Source organism: Dreissena polymorpha, chromosome 16, assembly GCF_020536995.1.
Source record: "Dreissena polymorpha isolate Duluth1 chromosome 16, UMN_Dpol_1.0, whole genome shotgun sequence".
In the NCBI taxonomy this organism is placed as follows: Eukaryota; Metazoa; Mollusca; class Bivalvia; order Myida; family Dreissenidae; genus Dreissena; species Dreissena polymorpha.
Genome location: NC_068370.1, coordinates 12,703,796 through 12,730,541, shown reverse-complemented (window position 1 = coordinate 12,730,541; position 26,746 = coordinate 12,703,796). Strand labels below are relative to the sequence as shown.

At 33.7% G+C, this 26,746-nt stretch overlaps 1 protein-coding gene across 1 annotated transcript; it reads right to left on the bottom strand.

Annotated features, from left to right (window-relative positions):
* Positions 1-201: 201 nt before the first annotated feature.
* On the bottom strand, positions 202-25,434 carry LOC127862204 (ras-related protein Rab-10-like). The gene is made up of 6 exons (XM_052401214.1): positions 25,069-25,434; positions 12,562-12,622; positions 11,485-11,623; positions 7,340-7,429; positions 6,876-6,977; positions 202-6,401 (listed from the first exon to the last, which is right to left on the bottom strand). The coding sequence occupies exons 1-6, from the start codon at positions 25,193-25,195 to the stop codon at positions 6,321-6,323; spliced, it is 600 nt and encodes a 199-aa protein (XP_052257174.1). The 5' UTR covers positions 25,196-25,434; the 3' UTR covers positions 202-6,320.
* Between the last annotated feature and the right edge of the window lie 1,312 nt (positions 25,435-26,746).

Sequence of the window (26,746 nt, the reverse complement as noted above, 5' to 3'; positions counted from 1 at the left end):
AATGAACGACAAAGTTATGGCCCGGACAAGCTTGTTCCGCCCGCCCGCCAGCCCGCCAGCAAGCCAGCCAGCCAGCCAGCCCGCATTCGCCAATCTAATAACCAGTTTTTTCCTTCGGAAAACCTGGTTAAAAACCTGGTTAATAATATCTTACTTAACGTTCCCAAAAAGATGTTCCGTCAAACAAATTAATAAAGACCGTTGTTCTTATTTTGTTTATTATACTAATACATATGTTGACAGACATGCAAATAAAAATATAAATATAAAGGAAAACAAGTGAAGTGACACACCATGAACTGAAAGTTGCATTTTATGCACTTTATATCGAAAATCACATATTGTTTTTCATCAAATGGTATTTAGGTCACAACAATATTTTTTTCTTATTTTAAGGGTTCGCAAATAAAAATGCATCGCCGACTAACTTCAAGAAAGGTTAAAGCATCACGTTTGCAATTTAGAAAAATTTACTTTGACGGAGCTATCAAAATAAGCACCGAACTAATGTTTCAACCTAAACCAATATAGCTTTCATAATTTACAAGCAAATCGCTACGTAGGCCTACAACGTTGGACATCATATCGGACACTAGAAACAAGCAACATTTTATAATAAAAATAATGTCCAACTTTATGTGAACGATACCTATTCCTTATGAAACGCATGACCCACTCTATCGTTCTTATGACACGCATGACCCACTCCATGCAGCCTAGTCTCTTGCGTAACGTAGAGTCTCTACATTCACGTTTTTCTGCAAGCTTAAATCAATAGTTGTTGTTTGCAACACCTTTCTGCCATGCTTAGCATTTCGGTTGTTATTTGAGAGTCCTTTAATGATGGCAAAAATATGCTCCTGACAGGGTTCTTTTCTCTTCTATTATTGTGTTTGACCATTAATCTACAACTCACATTTGTATTTGAATTTGTATCACAAATGTTAACTTATGTGTGTTCTCTGAGCGTATTTCGTAGTCCTGTCGATTCCAAGTTTATCAAGATATAATACAACATCGATTAAATACCAAAGCAGTACTATTGTCTGATTTATATTTACTGAACAATGTTGAATTTAAGATTATCAAGTAGAAATATACCTGTAGTATTAATAAACTTAGATATGACGTTAGTGAAAAAAATAATTATTAATAATACACTTATTTCACTACATGTAATGGTATTATTTGACTATAAAAGCACGTACACAATATAAGAAGATAACATACACAAAATACATGTTTTATGAATTACATTATAACAAGAACAGTTCTTTTAGTTGACAATCAAACATAAACACATTTTGTGAATATTGCTTTGTGTTAACAAAGCCATTTCTAAAAATACCTTCCCAAGTATTACATATTTAACTCCATTTTGCAAAACCAAATGCCTATCAGCAACAAATCCAGCCCGTTGTCAATAAAGCCATTAATTATTAAACAAGCTTTACCATGTTCTTAAACACATTAAATCAACTTCTTGAGACATTTCAAAGGCAATTAAAAAAATATTGTTCAACTCCAAGGTATCTTAATTGTCTGCATAATTAGCCCATCGTTTGATATGGTTTAAATTGACACATGAGGGTTAACAATAAGCCATTCTTTTGTTCTACGAAAGCTTGATCCAAAACTTATGACTGACATACATACAATACACACATGTGGTACTGGTAAATACTTGTTTCAGCTTCATTTTTAGTTCAATATAACCAAGCGATTGTATGCTCAATACTCAGTAAAATAATGTGTATTCCTGATCTTTCTTTGTCTATGATTATAACACTTAAATAATCCAATTTCACAACCAATGGCAAAATTACACATAAAACTACATACATTTACACAGTACATCTAACATTTATACAGGTGTTTGTGAATTGTTTTTGCTTTTACGAGCCATACTAACATATGTGAAAGCTCACTTAACAAAAAACTTTAAGAAATACCAGAATTAAACAAGAGCGCCGCATGACGGAGCAATATACGCCCGATTCGTGTGCCATTGGAGATGATACACTGATGATTGATGTATTTGTTTTGGAAATAAGCAAAAAAAACAACAACAACTTATATAACTGATATATTCATATATATGCATTGATATCAATAAGTGTACACTTAGTCTCATTTGTTCTCTAAAACACAATATTTAAATCATAATTGTTTAGACCTACATAGGTATAGAATGGCAGTATTTCCTGTACTGATATTACTTATCTTGAAATTAGTTCCCTAAAAACTGAAATAAATATTTGGTTTGAATGTTTAAATACTGTTTGCTTTTACATTTTATATCAGCATGAATACCAAGGCTGTCTGTAATTCACCTTTATAAGATGCTTATAGCGGTTTTTATTGCTATCAAGTTCGATAAGTGTTCAGCGGATGATAAATGTAAATGAGGTGTATTACCTAGATATCAACTAGATGCAACTACTGACCAAGTTTGGTGAAGATCGGATGAATACAATTTGAATTAGAGTCCGGACAAAGTGGCGCCGTTGAAAATGCACTAATTGACCCTATGACCTAGTTTTTGACCCGGCATGACCCATATTCGAACTTGGCCTATATATCAACTAGATGCAACTGCTGACCAAGTTTGGTGAAGATCGGATGAATACAATTTGAAATAGAGTCCGGACAAAGTGGCCCCTTTGAAAATGCACTTATTGACCCTATGACCTAGTTTTTGACCCGGCATGACCCATATTCGAACTTGGCCTAGATATCAACTAGATGCAACTGCTGACCAAGTTTGGTGAAGATCGGATGAATACAATTTGAATTAGAGTCCGGACAAAGTGATGCCTTCCGCCCGCCGCCCGCCCGCCAAGGGGTTTCACATAATACGTCCCGTATTTTATACGGGCGTATAAAAATTGTCTAAATAAACAAATCACATTATTCCATACAAAATGCACATAAATCATACTGTATTAAACCCAATAAAAAATCTTAGTAAAGACATACCAATATTGGTGTTTAAATTTTGTATATATTTGTTATTTTAAACATAATTAAGTAAAGGATAAATAATAGTATAGTAATTTATATGTAAATTAACATCATTTGATAAATGAACCTTTTAAAATTTCACTTTCTGACAAATGTGGACTTTCACAAACATATAGAAGTGTCCTAGAATATATACACTTAGCATATATGAACAATGAAATTTTACACTCAAAAAGATGGACATCTTTAACAAAATAAAAATGTGAGACGGAATATAACTCATTCTGATTAGATAACAATATGCTTGTATACATGACTTATGCTGCTTAACTATCCAAGTTATAATAATCCAACTGGAGTAAACGAAACAGAAATGCACCAGTTTGTTCAGATCAAATGCACCATTTTGTTCCAAGTGTATCACAAATGTATTCATACAGATGACATGTTTCTGTTTAATTTTATCTGTAATCAAACAGCATCTGTGTAATTGACTGTTTACTTGACAGATTGTTTTTACATAACACTTATTACCCTGTAAACTTTTATATTTTGCTAGCATATTCTTATAGATGTATTTCTTACCAAAAAGGCAATATAACATAAATTTATCTCGTGACATTTCATAATTGAAATAACACAAGTTACTTAATGATGAGAAAGATATAATTTGTATCATCACATTTTTCCTGAATGGTAATTCAATACCTTTTTTAATTTTTAAGTCATTGTATCCTGTTAACAAATATTAAAGAGGTTATCATATTTCAGACTGTTTGAGTCAAAACATAGTCTAACTATATTCACACATGCCTGTGGGACAGTGATGCAAAATGAAAGCAATAAAATGTGTTAGTTTACTTTCTTACATACATCTACCATTGTACATTGCACCATGACAAATTCACCAGCGGTATTGAAAAAAAATCAAATCATAATACCCAGAATGTCTTTACTTAGTGTCAATTACACTTAACATTTCATAACATAGAAAAAACACAATTTGAATTAATTACATCATATTTCTCACATATTTCTCACTTACTTGTTATGAAAATATTATAACACTTGCATCTTAGAATGCACTCAAAAGTAAAATGAATTGTAAGGACACAAAAAATAAGTGAAAAGAGAAGCTGATTTTTAAAATGGTTTTTATTGCCAAAGGCAAAATTCTTTATTGGTCAAGTTTTTTAAGAAAAAAATATCTCGAGTGAATGCATCAAAATATACCAATCATCACATAACGCAAGATGCCAATCCAAGAAAAACAATTTCATTTACCATAGTTGCCGTTAAATGTATTCTGTTGTAGTGGAATTTAGATCCTCAACAGAGCAACAGATAACAATCAATTGCAAAATAAAGGACAAAATATTCAATCAAAACGGAAAGAGTCGTCCCTGATAAGCCTGTGCAGACTGCACTAGCTAATCTGGGAGGATACTTTATGCACATGCATTAAGCCCAGTTTCCTCACGGCCCGCCTCAATTTTAATATGGATACTCAAACGTTTCAGGAGTTAATGGGTAAAGATTGGTCAATGACCATAATCAAACGGTCCAAAACTGATAATTACAAATGGGATGACATCATTTAAAGCACTCCATTATATCACACCATGCTAAATTACATTCAAATCATGTGGCAATACTTAATTTTAGCAAAATCCTTATTGTTGCTCTTTGGCTGCCTTATGTTTTACTCCTTATCACATAACTTAACAGCAAGAAAGTACTTTCTTACAATTTAGTTATGTGATAGGGAATTAATGAAAGCAATTAATTTAACATTCAATAAAAAAAAATAAGTAATCTAACAATTTCCCGAAACCAGAAAAGAATAAATAAACAAATATAACTTTGGGAAAAATTTAGTTGTACTAAAGAAGAAATACTAAAATGTGGCAAATAAATCAAGATTGAAAAATGTTTGAAACAATAATACTTATCCGACTCCTTATGAAAGAAACTGGACTATCATTCTTTTTTTACCCACAATGAGTGAGAAACAAGACATTTCCAAAAATACTAACAAAAGTTTTTTATAACATAAATGAACATAACTCTCTAAAATTTTAAAGAAATCCATTTTATAAGCATTTTAAAAAATCACAGTTTCATACATAACTGCATATAGACCAAAAAAAGCATTACAGTATTCGAAACAACAATCAAAAACATTACTATCAATAAAAAAAACACACAAACTTTACTTGGACAATAATGTAATAGAGTTGTCAGACAATCTTTTATTAATTTCTGCCATCTTCATTATTTTCAAATATGAGACACATAGCAATCCAACAAGGGGCAAGTGTTTTTTATCTAACACCCAAAGATGTACTGAGACGACTTGCCCCAGCAAAATTAATTAATTCAATCTGAATTGTAAATATGGTTGTTTATTTCAATTCGCAAACACCGTTACTTTATTTATGCATACACCCGAACCACAATTCACTGTAGTAATATACTTAATTTAAATGAAGAAGTTTGTCTTTATGAAATCCTTTAACACATTTATCATCAATATTGCAAATATTTTGCTTTTGAATTATAGAAATGGTGATTATACTGGATTAGCAGGCAATGGATAGTCTGAAAATGAAGGTATACAGTCATCAATCCCGTCGGGTTAGGTTTATATCTGTTATGTAAGTATTGGATAATGTTTGTTTCTGTTGGAACTTTCAATAAAAAAAAATAATGACTTCATTATCAGCTCAAAAAAATCAAACTACCAATAACTTAAATGACTTGCATGCATTTTTTCCAATTTGAAACACATGAAACAGCCCACAAATTGTAGGTTCAAGGTCCTCATTAAAAAATTTAATGAAGTATGGCTTCTAGATTTTATGATTAAAATTTCTGCTATAGACTTAAGGATTTCCAACATAAAAAAGCTAAATAAGAAATGTAGAAATACAGATTGCCCAGGTGTCTAGTATCTAGCGAAACTGAGGCTGTTGTTGCACAAATAATGTAACCCAGGTTAAGAACAAAATTTAAAAGCAACAATGTTTGTTTAATCTTCAAGTGTAAGAACATAGTAATTTGATAACAATTTGCCTTTAAATGAGTATTTACCCACCGAAAAAAACTTTACCTGCTGTAGTATCAGGCCCTTACCCCCTTCCCCAGTAGTGAAAAAAGGCCTAAAGGGGATCAAAAATAATGTTTACAAGCATGCATCTTTAGGCAAATGTTTCATCATTCATTTTCTTTGTTATTAACATCAATGGAACACACATTATGAGAACACCATGAAAGCACCACCAGTGATGAAGCAGCAAGCAGTTAATGACACCAAATGATGAAAAAGTTATAAGAAATGTCTCTACACTAGTCAGTTAGCAGCACCTTCTGCTACCCGTGTCTTGAGTCTTGTGAACATCTAGGCCTCCCAATTGCTGGGGGTCGCGACCTGGAGTCTGTAACACATTTGAAACACATGGTTAACATTCTTCACTATAGGAATCATGATACAACAGAAACATCAGAAGTGGAAGACGCGGTAACAGCTGATTGGCTTTTATTTCATGCAGAAGACCATTTGTCTATAGATAACAGGAATACTAGTATACATACAACACAATCTGGAAAATAATAAAACTTGGATCAAGGCAGTGAAGATACAACAAAATTCACTCAGTAGAGAACGTACAGTCTTCAGGCTTACCAAAATTAAAAATTTCCCAACAGAATTTCAATAACATACAGTTGAAAGAGAAATTTAAAAAACATATAGGTATTTAGTCAAGCTTAATTGAAATGTTCTACAGACATACTGAAGTGTGCAAATCAAATTATTATCAATATAACCCTACTTCCTTAAAGACCAACATAAATAATTGCACAATAAACATATCACATAAGGTGCAACATTTATTTAACTGAAAAATTACCTTTTTTAATATGGCTGCTGCTAAATCCATAAATGCCTTTTCTACGTTAATATTAGCCTTTGCACTGGTTTCTAAAAATGGAATATTGTGTTCCCGGCCAATCTAAAATCACAAAACATAAACATTTTTAAATTTTGATGACCACTAGAAAGAGAAATAAAATTGATTATCCATTGCATTTAAATACTAATGATACTTTCACCCTTAAGGAATATGACATAAAAAACTGAAATAGACTCAAAAGTGTCTTAATGAACCTCTGGAGCTTTACCGAATCAAGCATAATTTACAGGTCTTTACAATACTAAAAGAACACAACAAGTGCATGGTTTAAACTATATACACAACTTTTCTGATAAAAACCAATATATGTATACATATAGATTTTGTAAATCCTCTATAATTCCTGGCCTAACTAGTGCTATAAAATAATTCTAATAGAATCAATATCAACAAGTACATACTACTTCTCCTTTCTCTTTGGAGATTTGTCTCTTGTCTTCCATATCACATTTGTTCCCCAATATCATCTTCTCCACATCTTCATTTGCATGCTAAAGGAAGTAAATGTTAAAATGTCATAATGGCAAAAAATAAAAGCCCAAAGTGTTCATAAGAGCTCAGACAAAGATGAAGACTATTAGCAGCAGTTGAAAACATAATAATTAAATATATCATACAACACATGTAAAATGAAATCATTAACATATTTCATAAAATCTTCAATAAACATAAGTGACTTTCATTTGACTAACACAGATTTTTTACGATATAGATTTGTCATCTATGTATGAAAACGCTTTGCAAAAGCTGGACAGAGACAAAAGGACCAAACCACTTACCTGAGACAATAAAGAACATAACTGTTTAAGGTAGTGAGTATTCAAAGGTTTCACAAAAGAAAACTGCCCAACATCTGGCAGCCATGTTTTTGAACCACAATCAAGCCCAAATGTTCTTAGGAAGTATCACAATGTGTGGGAAAAATGTGATTCTTGGGTGTTTAACTGATTTAACTTTAGCCACTTAAGCAAAATGGCCCTGCCTCATATCTCACTCTTCAGAGAAAAATTAGAACAAACTATCAAATAAAATTTAATGAAAATTTATCAAACAAATTTGGTTTCTAGAGTGTATGTAAGCTTTTCTTTACTTTGACAGCGAGACCTAATTTTTGATCTTACATGACCCAGTTTCGAACTCATTTGAGATGTCATTGGGACCAATGTTCTAAGCTCAATGAAGATTGGGCCAAAATATGTGAATTCTAATGTTTTCACACACTTTTAATTGTTTTTTATTTTAGTTGACCCAGTTTCTGGTCACACTTGAACCTGATTTGAACCAATCTTCTCACCTAGTTTCATAAGCATGGGGCCATAAATCTTGCCTCTAGAGTATTCACAAGTTTTTGCTTAAACTTTGTGACCTAGTTTTTATGCCACACAACCCTGTTTCTAACGTGGCCAAGATATATACCCCGTTGACAAATGTTTTGAAAGCGTTTCTAGAAGATTGGGCAATAATGTGACCTCAAAAGTTTTCACTTGTATTTTCTTTAATTTGGCAGAGTGACCTTAACTATTGAACCAAAATGACCCAATTTCAAACTCTAGAATGACAACATTGGAAACAAAAGCAGTCACCACAGGATGACATATGCCCCCTATAAACACTTGATAGAAGTTATGAGCTTTTTTCGAAACTTAAACGCAGATTTCGAAACCTAAACGCAGACCCTAAGTTCAAGGTCAAGGTCACAGGGGTCAAAATTTGTGTGCGTATGGAAAGGCCTTGTCCATTTACACATGCATACCAAATATGAAGGTTATATCTGAAGGGACATAGAAGTTATGAGCATTTTTCGAAAGCTAAACGCAGATTTCGAAACCTAAACGCGGACCCTAACTTCAAGGTCAAGGTCAAAGGGGTCAAAATTTGTGTGCGTATGGAAAGGCCTTGACCATATACACATGCATACCAAATATGAAGGTTATATCTCAATGGACATAGAAGTTATGAGAATTTTTTGAAACCTTAACGCAGATTTCGAAACCTAAACGCGGACCCTAAGATCAAGGTCAAGGTCACAGGGGTAAAAAAAATTGTGCGTATGGAAAGGCCTTGTCCATATACACATGCATACCAAATATGAAGGTTATATCTCAAGGGACATAGAAGTTATGAGCATTTTTCGAAACCTAAATGCAAAGTGTGACGGAAAGACGGACAGACAGACGGACAGTCCCATCACTATATGCCCCCTTTTCTTCGAAAAATAAAATAATTAAAATAAATATTTGTGTTTTTTAACAATGTTTCAAAAAAAAATTGGGGGGGATGGGGGGTTATAGTGCGCGGGTGTGGTGGTCATTTATAAGATGATCTTTAAAAAAAAAATGAGGGGGGGGGATTCGGGGGGCGTGGGGGATGGTTTGGGTGAAGTCTATAGTGGTATGTCAGGTAAGAGTTGTTTTGTCAAAGTATCAATCAAATCTAATCATAAATAGAAAAGTTATGACAATTTTAGCAAAATTTAATAATTAGACCTTGAGAGTCAAGGTCATTCAAAGGTCAAGGTAAAATTCAACTTGCCAGGTACAGAATCCTCATGATAGCATGAAAGTATTTGAAGTTTGAAAGCAATAGCCTTGATACTTGAGAAGTAAAGTGGATCTAAACACAAAATTTTACCATATATTCAAAGTTACTGAGTCAAAAAAGGGCCATAATTCTGTAAAAATGACAACCAGAGTTATGCAACTTGTCCTTTACTGCCCCCTTATGATAGTTTGCAAGTGTTCCAAGTATGAAAGCAATATCTATGATACTTAAGGGGTAAAGTGGACCGAAACACAAAACTTAACAAAATTTTCAATTTTCTAAGTATAAAGGGTCCATAATTCCGTCAAAATGCCAGTCAGAGTTACATAACTTTGCCTGCACAGTCCCCTTATGATAGTTAGTAAGTGTTGCAAGTATTTATTTAGTTAGTTAGTTAGTAAATGTTTTTACCGCCGAATATCGGCGGCTTCCCCCATAAAAAAGTATACTTTTTTCCCCTTTTTCAGCTAAAAATTCTTCCTAAAAAAAATTTTTTTTTTTTTTTTTTTTAATTTTTACCTTTAATACCTATGTTGCCAGCTGGTATGGTGCTACAAACCTTTGATTAAATGTATATTTATGTAAATCACATTAAAATATAGCAATACTAGGTGTTGAATGATTGTTGAAAAGATCTTGTAAAATTCCTCTTTTCGCCCAAAACGACGCAAAATTCCCCCTCATGAGGGCTGTGGGTGGCTTCCCCTAGCGGCAAGAGAGGGCCCTGAACACAGAACTTAACCAAATTTTTTAAGTATAAAAAGGGCACATAATTCTGTCAAAGTGCCAGTCAGAGTAACATAACTTTGCCTGCACAGTCCCTTTATGATAGTTAGTAAGTGTTGCCAATATGAAAGCACTAGCTTTGATACTTAAGGAATAAAATGGACCTAAACACAAAACTTAACCAAAATGTTCAATTCTCTAAGTATAAAAAGGGCACATAATTCTGTCAAAATGCAAGCCAGAGTTATCTAATTTTGCCTACCCAGTCCCCTCATGATAGTAAGTAAGTGTACCAAGTTTGAATGCATTGAAACTTTATGAGAAAAGTGGACCTAAACGCAAAACTTAACCGGAGGCCGACGCCGACGCCAAGGTGATGACAATAGCTCATAATTTTTTCCAAAAAATAGATGAGCTAAAAACGTGTTACCATTTCACTGATTCACAAGCGGATTTATTTTCATATTTTGTTTGGTAACAAGACCAAAGAAATTTGAATAAATTAACCAATAAGAGTCATTTCCAAAATGTTATTAATAGAGTATTTTATAAAGGTCTTACATGGTTTGCCTTGCATAATTTTACTGCCATTCTATTCTTAGCACAATTCCTCATGTTTACTCATGCAAAACAAACAAAAATGTGTCATACACAGGTAACAATGACTGGTTTCCATTTTCTACCAGGTTGTTTTATTTTTAATGAGTTTGTTGTGCATGTTCTTTCGTACCTATAATCTGTTTAATTTTTATTGTAAAACGAATAGTATGCAGCATTTTCTTTATCCACAACCTTAATTTAAGAAGTTTAACTGTAAACAATTGCTTGTAAAACAAGCGATGTGCTTGTGAAACACAATGTCCCCATATATATGACCTTTGACCTTGAAGGATGACCTTGACCTTTCACCACTCAAAATGTAAAGCTCAATGAGATACACATGCATGCCAAATATCAAGTTGCTAGCTTCAATATTGCAAAAGTGTACATTAAATGAGCGATTTTGACCCATATATTTGACCTTTGACCTGGAAGGATGACCTTGACCTTTCACCACTCAAAATGTGCAGCTCCATGAGACACACATGCATGCCAAATATGAAATTGCTATCTTCAATATTGCAAATGTTAAAGTGGGGGCAAACAAACAAACGAACAGACAGGGCAAAAACAATATGTCCCCCACTATAGTGGTGGGGGACATAAAAAGGAATCCTCCTTTTATTAGCTTAAATGGTTAATGAAATTGGTCATACATTCTTTCAGCTAAGAGTCTTACCTCATCAATATTGCGCAACCACTTTGAGATGTTGTCAAAGGTGCGTGCGTTTGTGATATCATAGACAAGCATGATGCCCATGGCCCCACGGTAGTAGGACGTGGTGATGGTGTGAAACCTCTCCTGTCCAGCAGTATCCCTATAACACAAGTACATTTCTCACGCACTTGCAAGTTTTTTAATTCCGTCATTTACGAATTAATATGCAGATTTTCTTAGATTTGTAGATAAATGCTCAATTAAATCAGAAAATATGTAAATTAACCATTAATTAAAAAGATGCTAAAGGTTTTTGCTTTTATATATGGTCAAACACTTATCTGCCACAAGAGCACCGCATAATGGGTGCCACGCTCGGCTGCGGGCTTTGAATAGATGAAAGCTTGTCAGATTATTTTTTTTTAGAGGTCACAGTGACCTGGACCTTTGACCTAATGACCCAAAAATGGGTGAGGCATGTAGAACTCATCAAGGTGCAGCTACATATGAAGCACTTTGATTTTAGAGCCAATGTTCAAAACCTTGACAAAATGTTAAGGTTTTAGCACGACGCTGACAGCGGACACGACACGCTGGCTATGACAATACCTCGGGTTTTATCAGAAAACAGCCGAGCTAAAAATCTGCACAACTAGGAACAAGTGGTTTTGTTTTTTATCACGGAATTATTTCGTTGCAAAATTATAAAGCATACATCTAAGTTCCTTCATTCAAGAAAAATGACTGAAGCTATGGATGCCAAAGGCTACTCAAGACAACTCATGAATTCATCATGGTCTTAAACATGTAGGAAATGCAAAATAAGTTGTATGTTATAGGGTTATCCTAACTTAACATCAAAAATGTCAATCTCTATTTCCAAGCAAGAGTTACCTTAATCCATTTAGATAATACTGATTATAGTAACAGATTCATAAAATGAATATCATTTTCACCATTCGTATGCAAGCAATTTTTATACACAAATAGCCTAGGTATATATGTATCTTTCAGTTTCACGGCTACCTTAAAAACCTATTTAAGGCTTCATATCAATAACTGATTTGATAAATTTGAATTTCAATATGATCAATTTACCATATTTGCAACTTTATCTTTTTCCCAGCAAGTTCAACTGTCTTTATTTTGAAGTCAATACCTGAAAATAAAACAAAGACAACACTTGTAAAGAGTATGTTATAATTGAGGTAACAAATAAACCATGCTATGTAAAAATGGGTACTATGCCATATGCTGCCAGTGTTGCTCTAGATACAAAGACACGAAATGTTTCATAGATTCATTACCTAATATCCTCCACAGTGTACGGATGCAGAGGCATAAGTGAAGCAACACTATTCAAACATGCCCTAAAGGCCATTTTCAGTCACATGATGCTGCTCAAATATCTTTAATTTGTTTTAAGTAAATATTTGAAAAGATAGGCAGCTCTTAAAAAGAATATGTTAAGAAATTAAGGGAGCATTTCTTAAAAGTGCCACTTCTATTAACTATTGTTTCAAGGTTTTTCTAAATGGTCAAGGTTCATATTTTAAATTATGGACACAAATAATATTCGAAAATCTTAATTCTTATCAAATCATTTTTCACTGATACCTATGGGATACGTTAAATAAATTACCAGGTACGTTTTAGTATATTTACCGTACCCTGGGTACATGTTAGTATACTTAAGAGTCTCTGAGGTACATGTACAGTCAGTCAACCAGTTTTGAATCACCCAGCCAAAAAACGTTAATTCTTTTGACCACAATTTTCTTTTGGGATTTCGTTTCAATGTGAGAAGATGTAAAAATAAAGGGTAAAATTTATTTTGTATGATAACAGGTTAGCCCAGACGGCATATGCAGTTTTTTGGTAAAAAATATCCAATTTAAGCTCACCCTTTGGAAAATAATAAAAAAATCATTCAACTTACAGAATTAGTATTTCAAAACATTGTCATGGCATTTGTTTTCAATCAGCAAAAAGTTTATTTGAAAATAATAAAGCCTTCTATATCCATATGTACATTTCAAAACATAACTCATTCAATCAGTTCCAATTAACTTTTTGCTGCATTTATCCCCCCTGTAAGCATAATACAAAAGGTTTCTTGCTAAAACTTTGTTAATTTATTCCTTGACCTAATCGTCTGCTGAATGTAATAACTAGGGTAACTGACATTTTGTGACTTGTTCAGGAATGCATATTTTCAGACATTTTCCAAAATACAGTAAGAGCACTTACGTGATTTTTTGCGCTAAAAATATTTCAGTGTTGAAATTATGGTAACTGCTCCTTTCTTAATTTTTTATTGTTTTAAAAAAGACATAATTTTTTATCAATTTGGAGTTTTGTTTCATTTTTCAAGTGTTATTATAATACTAATCAGAAAATTTGAATACGGGAAAAATGTTTATTATTTTAATAAAATATTTTTTTGCTTCTCCTGAAAATTTAACAAAATGTCAGTTAATACGCTACTTTTTACATTCAGAAAATGACATGTGTTTGTTATGTCAATTTCGAAAATTTGATAAAAACATTATTTTTACCAAAAAGGTTGACTTAATATTTTAACAGTTGATGTATGTCACCTTAATAAACACAAAAATGGAAAAAATAAAAAATGTATAAAAAAAGTATAAAAATGTCAGTTACATGACTTATTACATTCAGTAAGCGTAATGTTTACCTTAGACACTTATCATTTTGTGTTTATTGGGGCATTATGGAAAATTAAATACAAATTAATCGGAACTGCTGATTATCCGGAACTGGTTGACAAACTGTAAGTAGTACCTGAGCTGGCAATGACAAATCGAGCCCTAACTGTGCATTGTGAGCAGAAGAGAGACATTTTATGGTTATTTTATATGCATGCCATTTGCTTATTTAGAATCTCAAAAAATTGCCACATGTCAAGAATGATAACAAAAATCCATGAAGTTCAAAATAAGCGACAAATATATAGACATAAATATGTTTCTACTCTGGTAGACTTTTGATACGCTTCAGCGAACAGGCCTCAGGCTTCCTTAAGTCTGTATCTATGAAACAGGGCTTTCCACAGGCCATTTAACGATCCCTCGCCAGGGTGCTTGAATTTTGAAATCAAAGTCCCCGGGGCGCTTGAAATTTTCCGATCAGTGGAGTTTACAGTCAAAGAAAGTGGAGATTGTCAAAAAAAATCAAAGTTTCTCTATCAGTGTATCAATATTCCGTTTTAAAAGAGCACTCGGTACCTACTTTCAAAAGTAAAAGTTAATCGCCATAAACACCACATGGGGTAATGGATAATCCACTGATAAGAGCATAGCATGACGCGCGTATTAGCCACATTACACAGTCATTTAAATGCTGACAAGGATGTATCAGGTAACTTTCCAGTCGTCAAACTGCGATGTTCATCGTCCAATTGGTTACGCAAATGCTTACGAGGGCGGTGTTAACTATGGACCATTATTTTTGATTGACGTCGGGTACGAAGTAAGAGTTTATTGCAGCTTGATTAGCAATTAGTTGTACCATTTACGTAATAAAAAGCCGGTAACTAGTACAGTAAATTAAAGACGGTTTCGGGCATCATCATCACACCTTTTTATTGTAAACAAGTGTTACCGATGACTCATAATTAATACGAGAAATTAATTGCAAGTGGTGAACAATTAATTACTTATAGCGAGTTAGTTGTGCAAATAACTCCCGGCTACAATTATGCGATAGCAATTTAATTCCAGTACATGTATATTTCATCATGTCCATTTATAGAACTGATTCACCTCGTTTTTCTGACATTTATTCAACACGTAATGCGCTTTAATAAATTTTCCTTGAATTAATTACGTACAGTTGTAAATGTTCCACCCGAAAATCGATACTTAGAAGACTGATGATGGCAACCGGCCGCTATCCTCGTGGACAACATGATTTTCATGCATAATTCCGTCAAAACATTTATTCAACTCGTAAAGTGTTTAAACAAATTATCTTTGAATTCATAACGCAACTGTTAATATTTGTTGAAATCTCAAATGGGAATAATCAAATATGTAATTCAAAACCCATTCCCGTAAGTCGATGTTAACGCGTTTTTAATCCTAACACACTTCCGAATGTAAATGTTACCGCAACGTTAAAATATTCTTGCTTCAAATTAGCAGTGCAAATTTATTTTGTGTGTCAAATCTTTTTCTCAATTAAAAAAAGCGCGAAAATTATGCAACATGTACAACGTCTCGTCATTTGCAGACAAAGGCAAAAGCGTGCGTGTATTGAGCGTTTTTACGAGCACACAACATGTCAGGGGATTGACGCATGTTCAAAGGCAATATTTCATCAAATCTATAAATAGTCACTTGAAATTTATTTGATACTCTAGAAAAATGGCAAGGTTTGTGTTAAAGAAATAATTGAGAGCTTTTATCGTAAATATTTACCAGAAAGTAATTTATAAAAACGGAATAATCGGGATTATCAGGTAATAAATAAAAACTTGAAAAGTAGTAAGTATACAGTAATAGAGTCGGGTTGAAATGGATACTATTTGCGAATTGTTCGAGTCGGGATTTTACTATCTGTGCGGAAAAGTTTTAAAACAATTAAACAATATAAAAAATTATATATATTTTTTAATGACTGGGGGATTTTCTTGAAGAGTCATAGCGCACCAAATTAAGTCTTTTGACGCTGTTTTTCTTAGAGTTATAACGCACCACAGAACGTGAATTGACACGTTAAATTTATTAAAAAATCAACGTCGGGAGGGGACACCCCTTCCGAACCACCCCTATAGACGAGTTAACGGGTGACATCACACGCACCTGCAAAGTTTAGACTCCGCCCACTGGTTGGCAAAAGAGGTGCAATTTATATAAGCGCATATAGAAAAGGTTGACGAAATCTTCGTTTTTAATGATAATCATGCACAATATCAACTATAATTTTACTAATTTTGTCTGAATAAAACATAAGCATGCAAGGAAATGCATCTTTGGAACGATTATATTGTTGTTATTATTATTTGTTTTTACTGACAACGAACTTGGGAGTGGAACACAATCTAAGAGCTCCGTATGTGGTTAAACAAAAATCTCTCTACTTGGCACTTCATCGCGACCATTTTTAGTTAAAAAAATTTAAAAATTGAAATTCTTTCAGAATAAATTAAATTTAATGAAAGAAAACAAATAAGGATAAAAACAAACAACGAATAGGTCAATTGTATGTACGCGACATAGGGTAACTGATTTGAACCTTTATGTGTCTGGAAAACTTACCTTCTTACACATTCAATAAATTCTATTGTAATTGTTTTATTTAATTGTTCACACTACTTTTGGCACTCTTTGTTGCAGCATTTATATCCCGGTGTTTAATTGCACCTTTGTTATCACAAACTGATTATCTCGTTATGATCGGATACTGTCCAGACAATTACAAAAAAAACATGGTGTCATAAACCCAGGGACCTATACTTGGGCCCCTTCATAAACCACATGCTGCAGACGAGTGTCTGGTCAGTTAACATAAGTCACGATACCTCAATGTCACCTCTTGGCATATTGAGCAATCATTTAAGCCACATTTTAAAGCTAAAAATACTGATAAGGTAATTTTTAAATGAAATATTTTAACAGTTTAACAAAAATGAAGACTTTTGTCGGAAATGTATTAACGGGAACGAGTGTATATATTTATTAGCTAGTTAAACTTAATAATACATTGTTTAATAATTTTACATTTAAATATTGTGCAATTTTACTGCTATGCAATTAAGGTATTTAACAGGTACCGGCAAAAGTTAACTCCGCTATTATGTGTAAAGATTGTACACTGCAGGGTCCGAAACACGATCATGAACATAAGCAGTCACAAAAGGGGCCGTTAGATAAATTAAATATATGCATTTATCATAAAATGCTATATTTTTATCACTCCTTATTACTAATAGAGATTTCAATATACATGCAAAGACAGTTAAATTTGCGTAATTAATATGCAAGGTTTTTCTGTTTGTATGGTAAATAGAATTTATATTCATTCAAATTACCACAATATTTAACAAGAGCACCGCCTTGCGGGTGCAGACCGCTCTTCTATATTCTTTTTAAAGGTGAAGGGACTCTCATTTTCAATCACAAAGGAGGGAGGGGTGGAGTGAAGAGGGGTGTATAGTGTGGGGTTGTGGACATTTATTACATTATCTTCCAAAAAAGCGAAAAAAATATATAAAAAAATAAATAAATCGGGGGCGGGGGGGGGGGGGGGGGGGGGGGTGGGGGGGGTGGGGGGAAGGGCGATGGGGGGGGGGGATTTTTGGGTGCAATGGTTGGACGGTATTTCAAACATAACCGTTTTAAAAAAAAATTGGGGGGGGGTGGGGTATAGTGTGAGGGTGTGGTGGTAATTTGTGAGATGATCTTAAAAAAAAAAAAAAAAAAAAAAAAAAATTAAATAAAAAAAAAATTGGGGGGGGGGGTGGGGGGGGGGTATAGTGTGAGGGTGAGGTGGTCATTTGTGAGATGATCTTAAAAAAAAAAAAATAGGGGGGGGAGGGGGGAGGTGGGGGGGAGGGGGGGGGAGGGCACGGGGGACGGTTTGGGTGGAGTATATTGTGGTATGTCAGGTAAGAGTAGTTTCGTCAAAGTATCAATCAAATCTAATCATAAATAAAGAAGTTATGGCAATTTTAGCAAAATTTAATAATTTGACCTTGAGAGTCAAGGTCATTCAAAGGTCAAGGTAAAATTCAACTTGCCAGGTACAGTAACCTCATGATAGCATGAAAGTATTTGAAGTTTGAAAGCAATAGCCTTGATACTTAAGAAGTAAAGTGGATCGAAACACAAAATTTAACCATATATTAAAAGTTACTAAGTCAAAAAAGGGCCATAATTCCGTAACAATGACAACCAGAGTTATGCAACTTGTCCTTTTACTGTACCCTTATGATAGTTTTTGAGTGTTCCAAGTATGAAAGCAATATCTATGATACTTTAGGGGTAAAGTGGACCAAAACATAAATCTTAACCAAATTTTAAATTTTCTAAGTATAAAGGGCCCATAATTCCGTCCAAATGCCAGTCAGAGTTACATAACTTTGCCTGCACGGTCCCCTTATGATAGTTAATAAGTGTTGCAAGTATGAAAGCAATAGCTTTGATACTGTAGGAATAAAGTGGACCTAAACACAAAACTTAATCAAATTTTCAATTTTCTAAGTATAAAAAGGGCACATAATTCTGTCAAAATGCCAGTCAGAGTTACATTACTTTGCCTGCACAGTCCCCTCATGATAGTAAGTAAGTGTAACAAGTTTGAATGCAATAGCATTGATACTCACTGAGAAAAGTGGACCTAAACGCAAAACTTAACCAAAATTTTCAATTTTCTAAGTATAAAAAGGGCACATAATTCTGTCAAAATGCACGCCAGAGTTATCTAACTTTGCCTGCCCAGTCCCCTCATGATAGTTAGTAAGTGTTCCAAGTTTGAATGCAATAGCATTGATACTTTCTGAGAAAAGTGGACCTAAACGCAAAACTTAACCGGACGCCAACGCCGACGGCGACGCCAAGGTGATGACAATAGCTCATTTTTTTTTTTCAAAAAATAGATGAGCTAAAAATTGTACTGTATTCCGCTTTTTAGGGCTTTGTTTTATAATTGATTAAATGCACCTCTGACTCTATCGATCGCTCATGAAATAAAACACTATCCACACCACTTAAAATTATAATACAATTATTATATGTTTTATAAGTGTTGAAATATAATTTATTGAAGTCTTATTATCAGAAAGAATACGGCTAATTTATTGTTTTGTTTTGTGGAATTGTCAGTATTTAGTCTTCCAATCACGTTTACTCTATGCTAATAACTACTTCGTATTTTTATGAAGAAGAAATTTAATTTGTGAATATACAATATGTACATATATTTGGTACTAAATATGCTATATTTTCACTTTTTTCAAGAGTTTTAATTTTTATTTCGTTTTTATTATCAATTTATTGACTAAACAAAAGCCCTTTATACATGTTTTACGTTACTGTAACCTGTGTTTTTGCCAACCAGTCAGTGCGCATGCGCGGAAAATCCCGAATGTAAACAATAACAATTAACTCGTCTATAAGCCCCGGAGCACCTGACAAAAATCCTGTGGAAAGCACTGTCTGAAACCATGTTCTTTAAGTATAAAGTTCCTTTAGCTAGAATGAAATATGATAACAGAAATATTTCATTTGATGAATTAACAGTGTGCTATAACTTAAGTGGTTGATGTTGGAAGTAATTCATAACACAGTTAATTTAATTTCCATTTTCTAGATCTGCCACTAGTACAGGAGGGTTATGGAGGTTTCGGTAAATGACAAGTTCGGTAAATTGATTTATATAGTAAATGCCGTGGAGGTTTCGGTAAATTGGTCTAAATAGGGATTATCGCACCTTTTGTCGATAAGCGTGTACATTAATTGAGTTGTTTGGCACTAATTAAATTATCTGTTTAAATGTACGGCGTTGATTTTATCAATTTAGAGATGTTTGCAAAGTGTTAATATTAATTTTCCAGGCTTGCAACCTATTAATATTCTAATCAAGGGAGGTAAATTATATATTAAAAGTTTATCTTTAGGTCATGATCGTTTTGTATTTTATATATGTTTTTAAACAATTAGTTGATAAAAACCTTAATTAAAGCGTATCAGATATAAAAAAAAATAATGTGGCTATTACAAGAGGTGGCCTCCACGTGGCAAGAGCTGGGCAACATATTCATTATGTTGGCATACTACCTCATGTTTATATAATGAGAATTTTCAATGGTTTAAAATATTAAGATCAAATATGCTTGTTTCTTATATAAATAAATTTCTCGCTTCTTTTTCATGCAATCAGATCAGCACATAAGGTATCATTCTTAAAATAATCTAGATATGTATGTTTAGATCGTGAACATGCTTTAATACTGGTGGCCGAGTTTTTACATACACGATCAGTAACTTTCAAACTGTGAAATAAACAAACGTTTTCCTTCTTTAATCATGTTTACAAAAAGTACTGCTGGTGACATCAATGCAAACCTTGGTCTGTACAAGTTGGCCAACCTTCTCAGAGAGGAATCTGAGACAGTTGATCTTCAGATACGGCTGGTGAGCGAGCACCTTCTCACGAAGATCAGACGGAAGAAATATGTTGCGATACACGGCAGACTATATCAAGCATGGGATGACTACGAAGAGGAGAAGCTGACAACCACTGATCTACTGAGGATCATCAGCCATATCAATGCCCTGGGACCATCCACGGCGGTCCACCACATGCTCGACGCCGACGCGTTTTGAACGATGTGAATGACTGATATGGTTGAAATGTCACATTAAATTGTACTGTGTCATAAATGTATCTCATTTTTATTAGAAATGAAATTAAATCAGCATGCGGAAAATCTGAATGATAATAATGTGTCGTATTAATATTGTACTGTGTCATAAATGTATCTTATTAATATGTGACTACTCCCTCATTTTTTTTAAATGACATGAAATATTCAAATATGTCCTTTTTTTATTCAACGGATTTGTTCAGGCTAAAAGCGATATCAGTTATTTTGGCCGTAAAACCAATTGTTTCAGTACAGTAGCCAGGTGCCTGTGTATTAAGTTGATAAGATAGTGATCATCACAGCAGCTTGCTATTACACAGAGTATTCATTCTGCTGGCGTTGTGTTAGATGTCATTTTTATCAGTTTTCAATTATGTGTATCTCTTCGCTTAACTCAACGTTCAATGGCACGCGCATTTAACATAATTATAAAACATAACGCATATCATTATATTACTTTTTATTAATTACGTACACGTATTAGATTTTATATATTGTTTTTTTCTTGTGTTTTTCTCAACCAGACAGAAATAATAAAACATGTAATATAAAATTCAACATTTGGCTCTTACAAGAGGTGGCCTCCACGTGGCAAGAGCTTTGGTTTCATATTCATTATGTTGGCAAACTACCCAATGTTTATATATTGAGAAATTGAGTATTTATCGGTGGTCTAAAATACTATTGCGCTTTATATTTAAACTGAAATCATTTTTATTAAATCATATTTTACAAGAAACTTTTTTAAATAGCATTAAACTAAATTGAAGATCTTACATTGATTCCGCCATAAATCATTATTTATTATTACTACAGTACACTCCACGCGTTTTCCCCAATTTCCCTCCATACTCCGCGGGTTTCGACCTGGAGGGAGATTAAGAAAATCCCGCTATACGCGGCGTTTGCATGATTTTGGACGCGGCGGTTAACGATCGGCAAAACTGATAAGCCGACGCGGCGGCCCTCGGCGTTGGCAACGCGGGGGAAACTCCGCGTTTTACGAGATAACGATCAATTTAATTTTGTTTGACTTCCTGATTTTCAAATAAAATTACATTTATTACAAGTACATACATGTAGTATAATATTTACAATTTAAAAAAACAACCAAGATAGATCGATCCCGACGTGGTTGTAGAAGTAGTTGTTGTTGTATAGAAAACTCGTTGATTTACGACACACAAAACGTCGTCTTTTAACTAATACTTACCAATTAATATATACACAGTTTGCAACATTGTTTTTATTTTGATAATTTTTATCCAACGTTTTCATGTTAGCAGGTGATTTTCTATACTGAACATGTATACAAATGACCAAGGACCCTAAAAATCTCGCAAATCTGTGTGAATTGACAGTTTGACGTAATCAAAGAAAAGCCGCTTCCTGTCTACAGGCATAACTTACTCAAGTAAACACGTTCAACGACTGCATAAGGAATGGTTTGTCGGAACAAAGTCAATTCTCTGCTCGCAAATGCATTGATTTTCTCTTTGTTTGTAGGTTATTCCATTGATTGCTAAAAGGTGGTAACTATTGAGATGATAATTGCATTTAATATTCACAGTTGTATTCTTGTTGCGTCGACATTCTAAACAATGTTCATCAGTAATTATGGACCAAATCGGCAGAGTGACATTCACACATGTTAATCCCTTTTGTCAAAACACCGCAGACAGCAGTCTACACAATAGGTCAGTAGACAAGCTTTGCGTGTTTTCATAACGTCAAACACTTAAAATCCAGTTCCGCCCAGATGTCTTCTTTAATCAGTTTACTATACAATTAGTGTTAAAATAATTACTCTACTAAAATACCGTAACGATAAAGATTCGGCGTGTTCGATTTGAAATTATTTTAGAGAAAATATTAACTTATTCGCGATATAATTTCGTTAATAAATACCAAAGAAATTTTTAACCGAAATCAAGAAAATTCAATGTTCTCTGCGCTACAAAGTTTGTATAAAAAAAATCAATACACGCAAGCTTTGCAGGAGTATACATTGTACCTTGACCTTGTACATTGCAGCATAATTTTCGCGCGCTTTTGTCTGGAAATATACATGACTGTATATTGGAAGCATTTGTAAACGTCGTGTTAACAATTAAAAATCGTAGTGTGTTTCGGATTACGAATTATTATTCTCATTTGGAAATTTTACGGAACATTTATTCTTGTGTCATATGTGTTATGATTTAAATATTAATTTGTCAAATGTATTATATAAGACTAATTCATATTGTAGACGTACCTGTGAATTAAAAAACATAATTTTTATACGTATTAATTTTCTATACAATTATCTTTTTTATACATGTACTACAGTGTTTAAACAATTAATTATAACACTGTTTTTATTTTTTGGCATGCCCAGTAGCACACTGCTAACGCGGCGTTGCGCGGCGATCACTGATAAGAACGGAAAGTGTCTGCATTTACCGACTAGCCTAAAGTAATACACGCCGCGGGAATTAGCGAACGCAGCGTAACGCCGAGCGTTTTATCGAGTTCACCTCGCTCTTCCAACGCCGCGTGAACACTCGCTAGCAGAAAAAAAACGCGGAGGGAGCGCGTTTTTTGGGGAAAACGCGTGGAGTGTACTGCAGACAATACCAAACTTCCAGATTGATGTCAGACATTCGGTCTGACGGATTGACAAATTCTGTCAGACCGGATGAGTGTGTGTCAGACCAAACAAAAAGAGAGAAAACACAAAATGAAATGACGGTTACACAAAGTATTTATTTATATCATAATGACATATATCAAGTATGTACTATCTAGGAATATCATAAAACAAGTATGTTACTAGATATTATCAGATATCGGAATAGAGATTGGAATTCAAATAATTGATTATCTTCTTCTCATTGACTTCTTACTCCTGAAAGTCTGAACAGTAATCACTCTTGTCATCTTTACAGTATTGATAATTGATTTGTTGAGTTTCTGCGTCAAAGTCTACGACATTATCAGGTTCAGCAGTCTCCTGCTCATCTGAGGTACCTTCAATTAATAGATGATCAATCACTTGAGTCTCGACAAATTAGTTTTGCCAATATTCTCAATATAATAGTATCAGTACCAGGTAATACTTTGGTAAGAAACCTCAGCATATCACGCAAATCTCACACTACAAAATATAAAGACAATACAATTAGTTGTGAAATAGTCTTTTGGAAAGAAGACAACAATATTTTGAAAACGAAATCACCTGAAAACAATTATACGTCAACGTTATTTTCGCTTCGCAATGCTGTTTACATTGAAGACAATTGACCTTTAACTTCTGCGAGCACCTTGCTTCATGGTCCTGGCTCTCGCATTTTGCAAATTGACATGCACATATGAGCGTGGAACTAGTACTTTATAAATATCCGTTTGGAAATTTCCAGACGCTGTCACGGAATATACCGAGTTGCAACAGTTTGTATTTCAGATACATCGGAACACACTAGGCAAATTCCGTCTCTACGTTCAGAATATTTTACGAATATAGTATCGCGTGATCCGAGTTATTTCGGAAAATAACGCGTATAACCGAACATGTGCGAGCTATTCTTATTGGAGGACACAAATAGATCGAAAACATAAAAACGACACTGGTATTAACGTATTTAGCTCCACATGTTTTGATGGCAAATATTGGAATCCGACGGAGCATCAGACGAATTAAAGATATTTATTATATTTTTTGGAGTCGGACATTTTGGTCCGACGGAATTGCAAAATCGATGGGACCTTGCCATAATCTGTCAGATATGTCCGCCGGTCCGACGAAGTTTGGTATTGTCTGGTGTACTGTATTATGTTATTTAAATAAAAGCACCAATTATATATAAAAAAAAAACAGTATTGCGTTATTTAAATCGTAAATTTACCTACAGTTTCCTGACAGAATTCGTTTTTCAGAGGTAGCTCATTCATTTCCCTTAATTCTTTACCGTAGGCATAGCATTACTTACTCAACTAAAAATTAATCCACAGTTTGCAAATAAATGCCCCTAATGTTATTGTAAGCCAATAATAGGTGTCATTAACACCTCGTTGTAGGTATACCACCTCTATAAAAACCAATTTACCGAAACCTCCACGGCATTTACTATATAAATCAATTTACCGAACTTGTCATTTACAGAAACCTCCAGCAACCGAACAGGAACTCAGACTTTATTAGCCTAGGTGGGTGGGGCATACTGTCGACTTACCTATGGTGGAAATAAACGTTGTGTTAAAGGCATCGTCCGAAAACCTAAACAACAGGCACGTTTTTCCAACTCCAGAATCACCGATGAGTAATAACTTGAATAATAGATCATACGTCTTTTTGGCCATTACGATTTTTACAAAACTGGCGATGAAAGATGGCGGACACTTGTATCAACGCCAACGGACAATTTTTATTCGGAATATATTCAGTTCAATGATGATCTGACGATACGATTATTGACATAATGAGGAACGTTTCAATGTATGTTTACTTAGATAACTATGATTCAGTGGCTCGATGACTTGGTTCCATTTATTGCGATGAAATCATTAAAACAACGTCACTTCCTGATCCGTTTGGGATTCCCAGCTCGGTATAGTACCAGAAAGGCCGTTTACCAAAAAGGCCTTACCAAAAAGGCCTTCCCAAAAAGGCCGCATAAGTGAACCAAAAAGGCCTCATGGTATACTAAAAAGGCCATACAATATCTTGTACTATCATTGAATAGTTATGCTGATATTTTATTATCATATATATTAAATAGTCATATTAATTCTGGTTTTAACTTTTAGTCTACTTAAAAGCCGTTAATTTTATAATCAAAGTCGGCAAAAATTGTTCGTTAGCTACAATATTTTCCTTTTCCTTGAGTAGATATTTCAGTTTTTGAATTAAAAGCCGTTAATTTTGTAATCAAAGACGGCAAAATTATCGCCAATTATCGCATATGAATTGTTCGTTAGTTACAATATGTTTCCTTGAGTTGATACCTCATTTTTTTTTTAATTAAAAGTCGTTTATTTTGTAATCAAAGTCGGCATAATTATCGCCGATTATCACTAGGAATTATCCGTTTAAGAAAATAAGATTTTCTTTGAACTTGCTGTTTGCATCTAAAAGTGTAACAAATTAGTCATGAAGGTGTTGTAAACTACATGGCGGCCAGATATATATAATATCCAGAATAATTGAGAAAAAATATAACCCGTTCATGTGTCAGAGTGGATAATAGTAGTTGCTTTTTTATTCGTTAAATTGGAAAGTATACGGACTTTATTTGGCGTTTGAAATATAGTGTTTTTATATCGTGTAAATTATACGTTTTTCTTCACGAGTTTTAATTTCTTGTTTGTTGACAATAATTTTTTGAGTGTTGTGGTATGGCCTCCTATCCTTGTATAGGATGCGGTCAGGGGGTGCGGTCCCGCCAGCATGCAGTTGAGTGCGATTGGTGCAACCGATGGCAACACCGAAAATGTGGCACAGGTAACATTTTCAAAATGTACTATATAAAATTGATGTGTACCATAATTATAAGATACCAAATAACATGTCAAAACGTCTATTTTTAAGAGAAAAATCATTTATATTTTACAAAGCTTCTGTCGTTGTGTTAGTATTTTATATATGTGCACAAAAATCGCATAGGTACATTGATTTACCTAGGGATCGAGCGCAGTATTCAGCGTGATTTAAAATATATTTTAAAAAATGACAACAAAATGTACAAAAATATATATACGCAATAATATAAATGGATAAGTTACTGCTTTAAGTCAAATATTTAATATATTTAACATATATAATTTACATATTATATGAGGATCTGTTTGTAGCTTGTTTCGTACATTATTTTGTACGAACTCTTGTAATCAACATTTCTTACAATGTTTAAA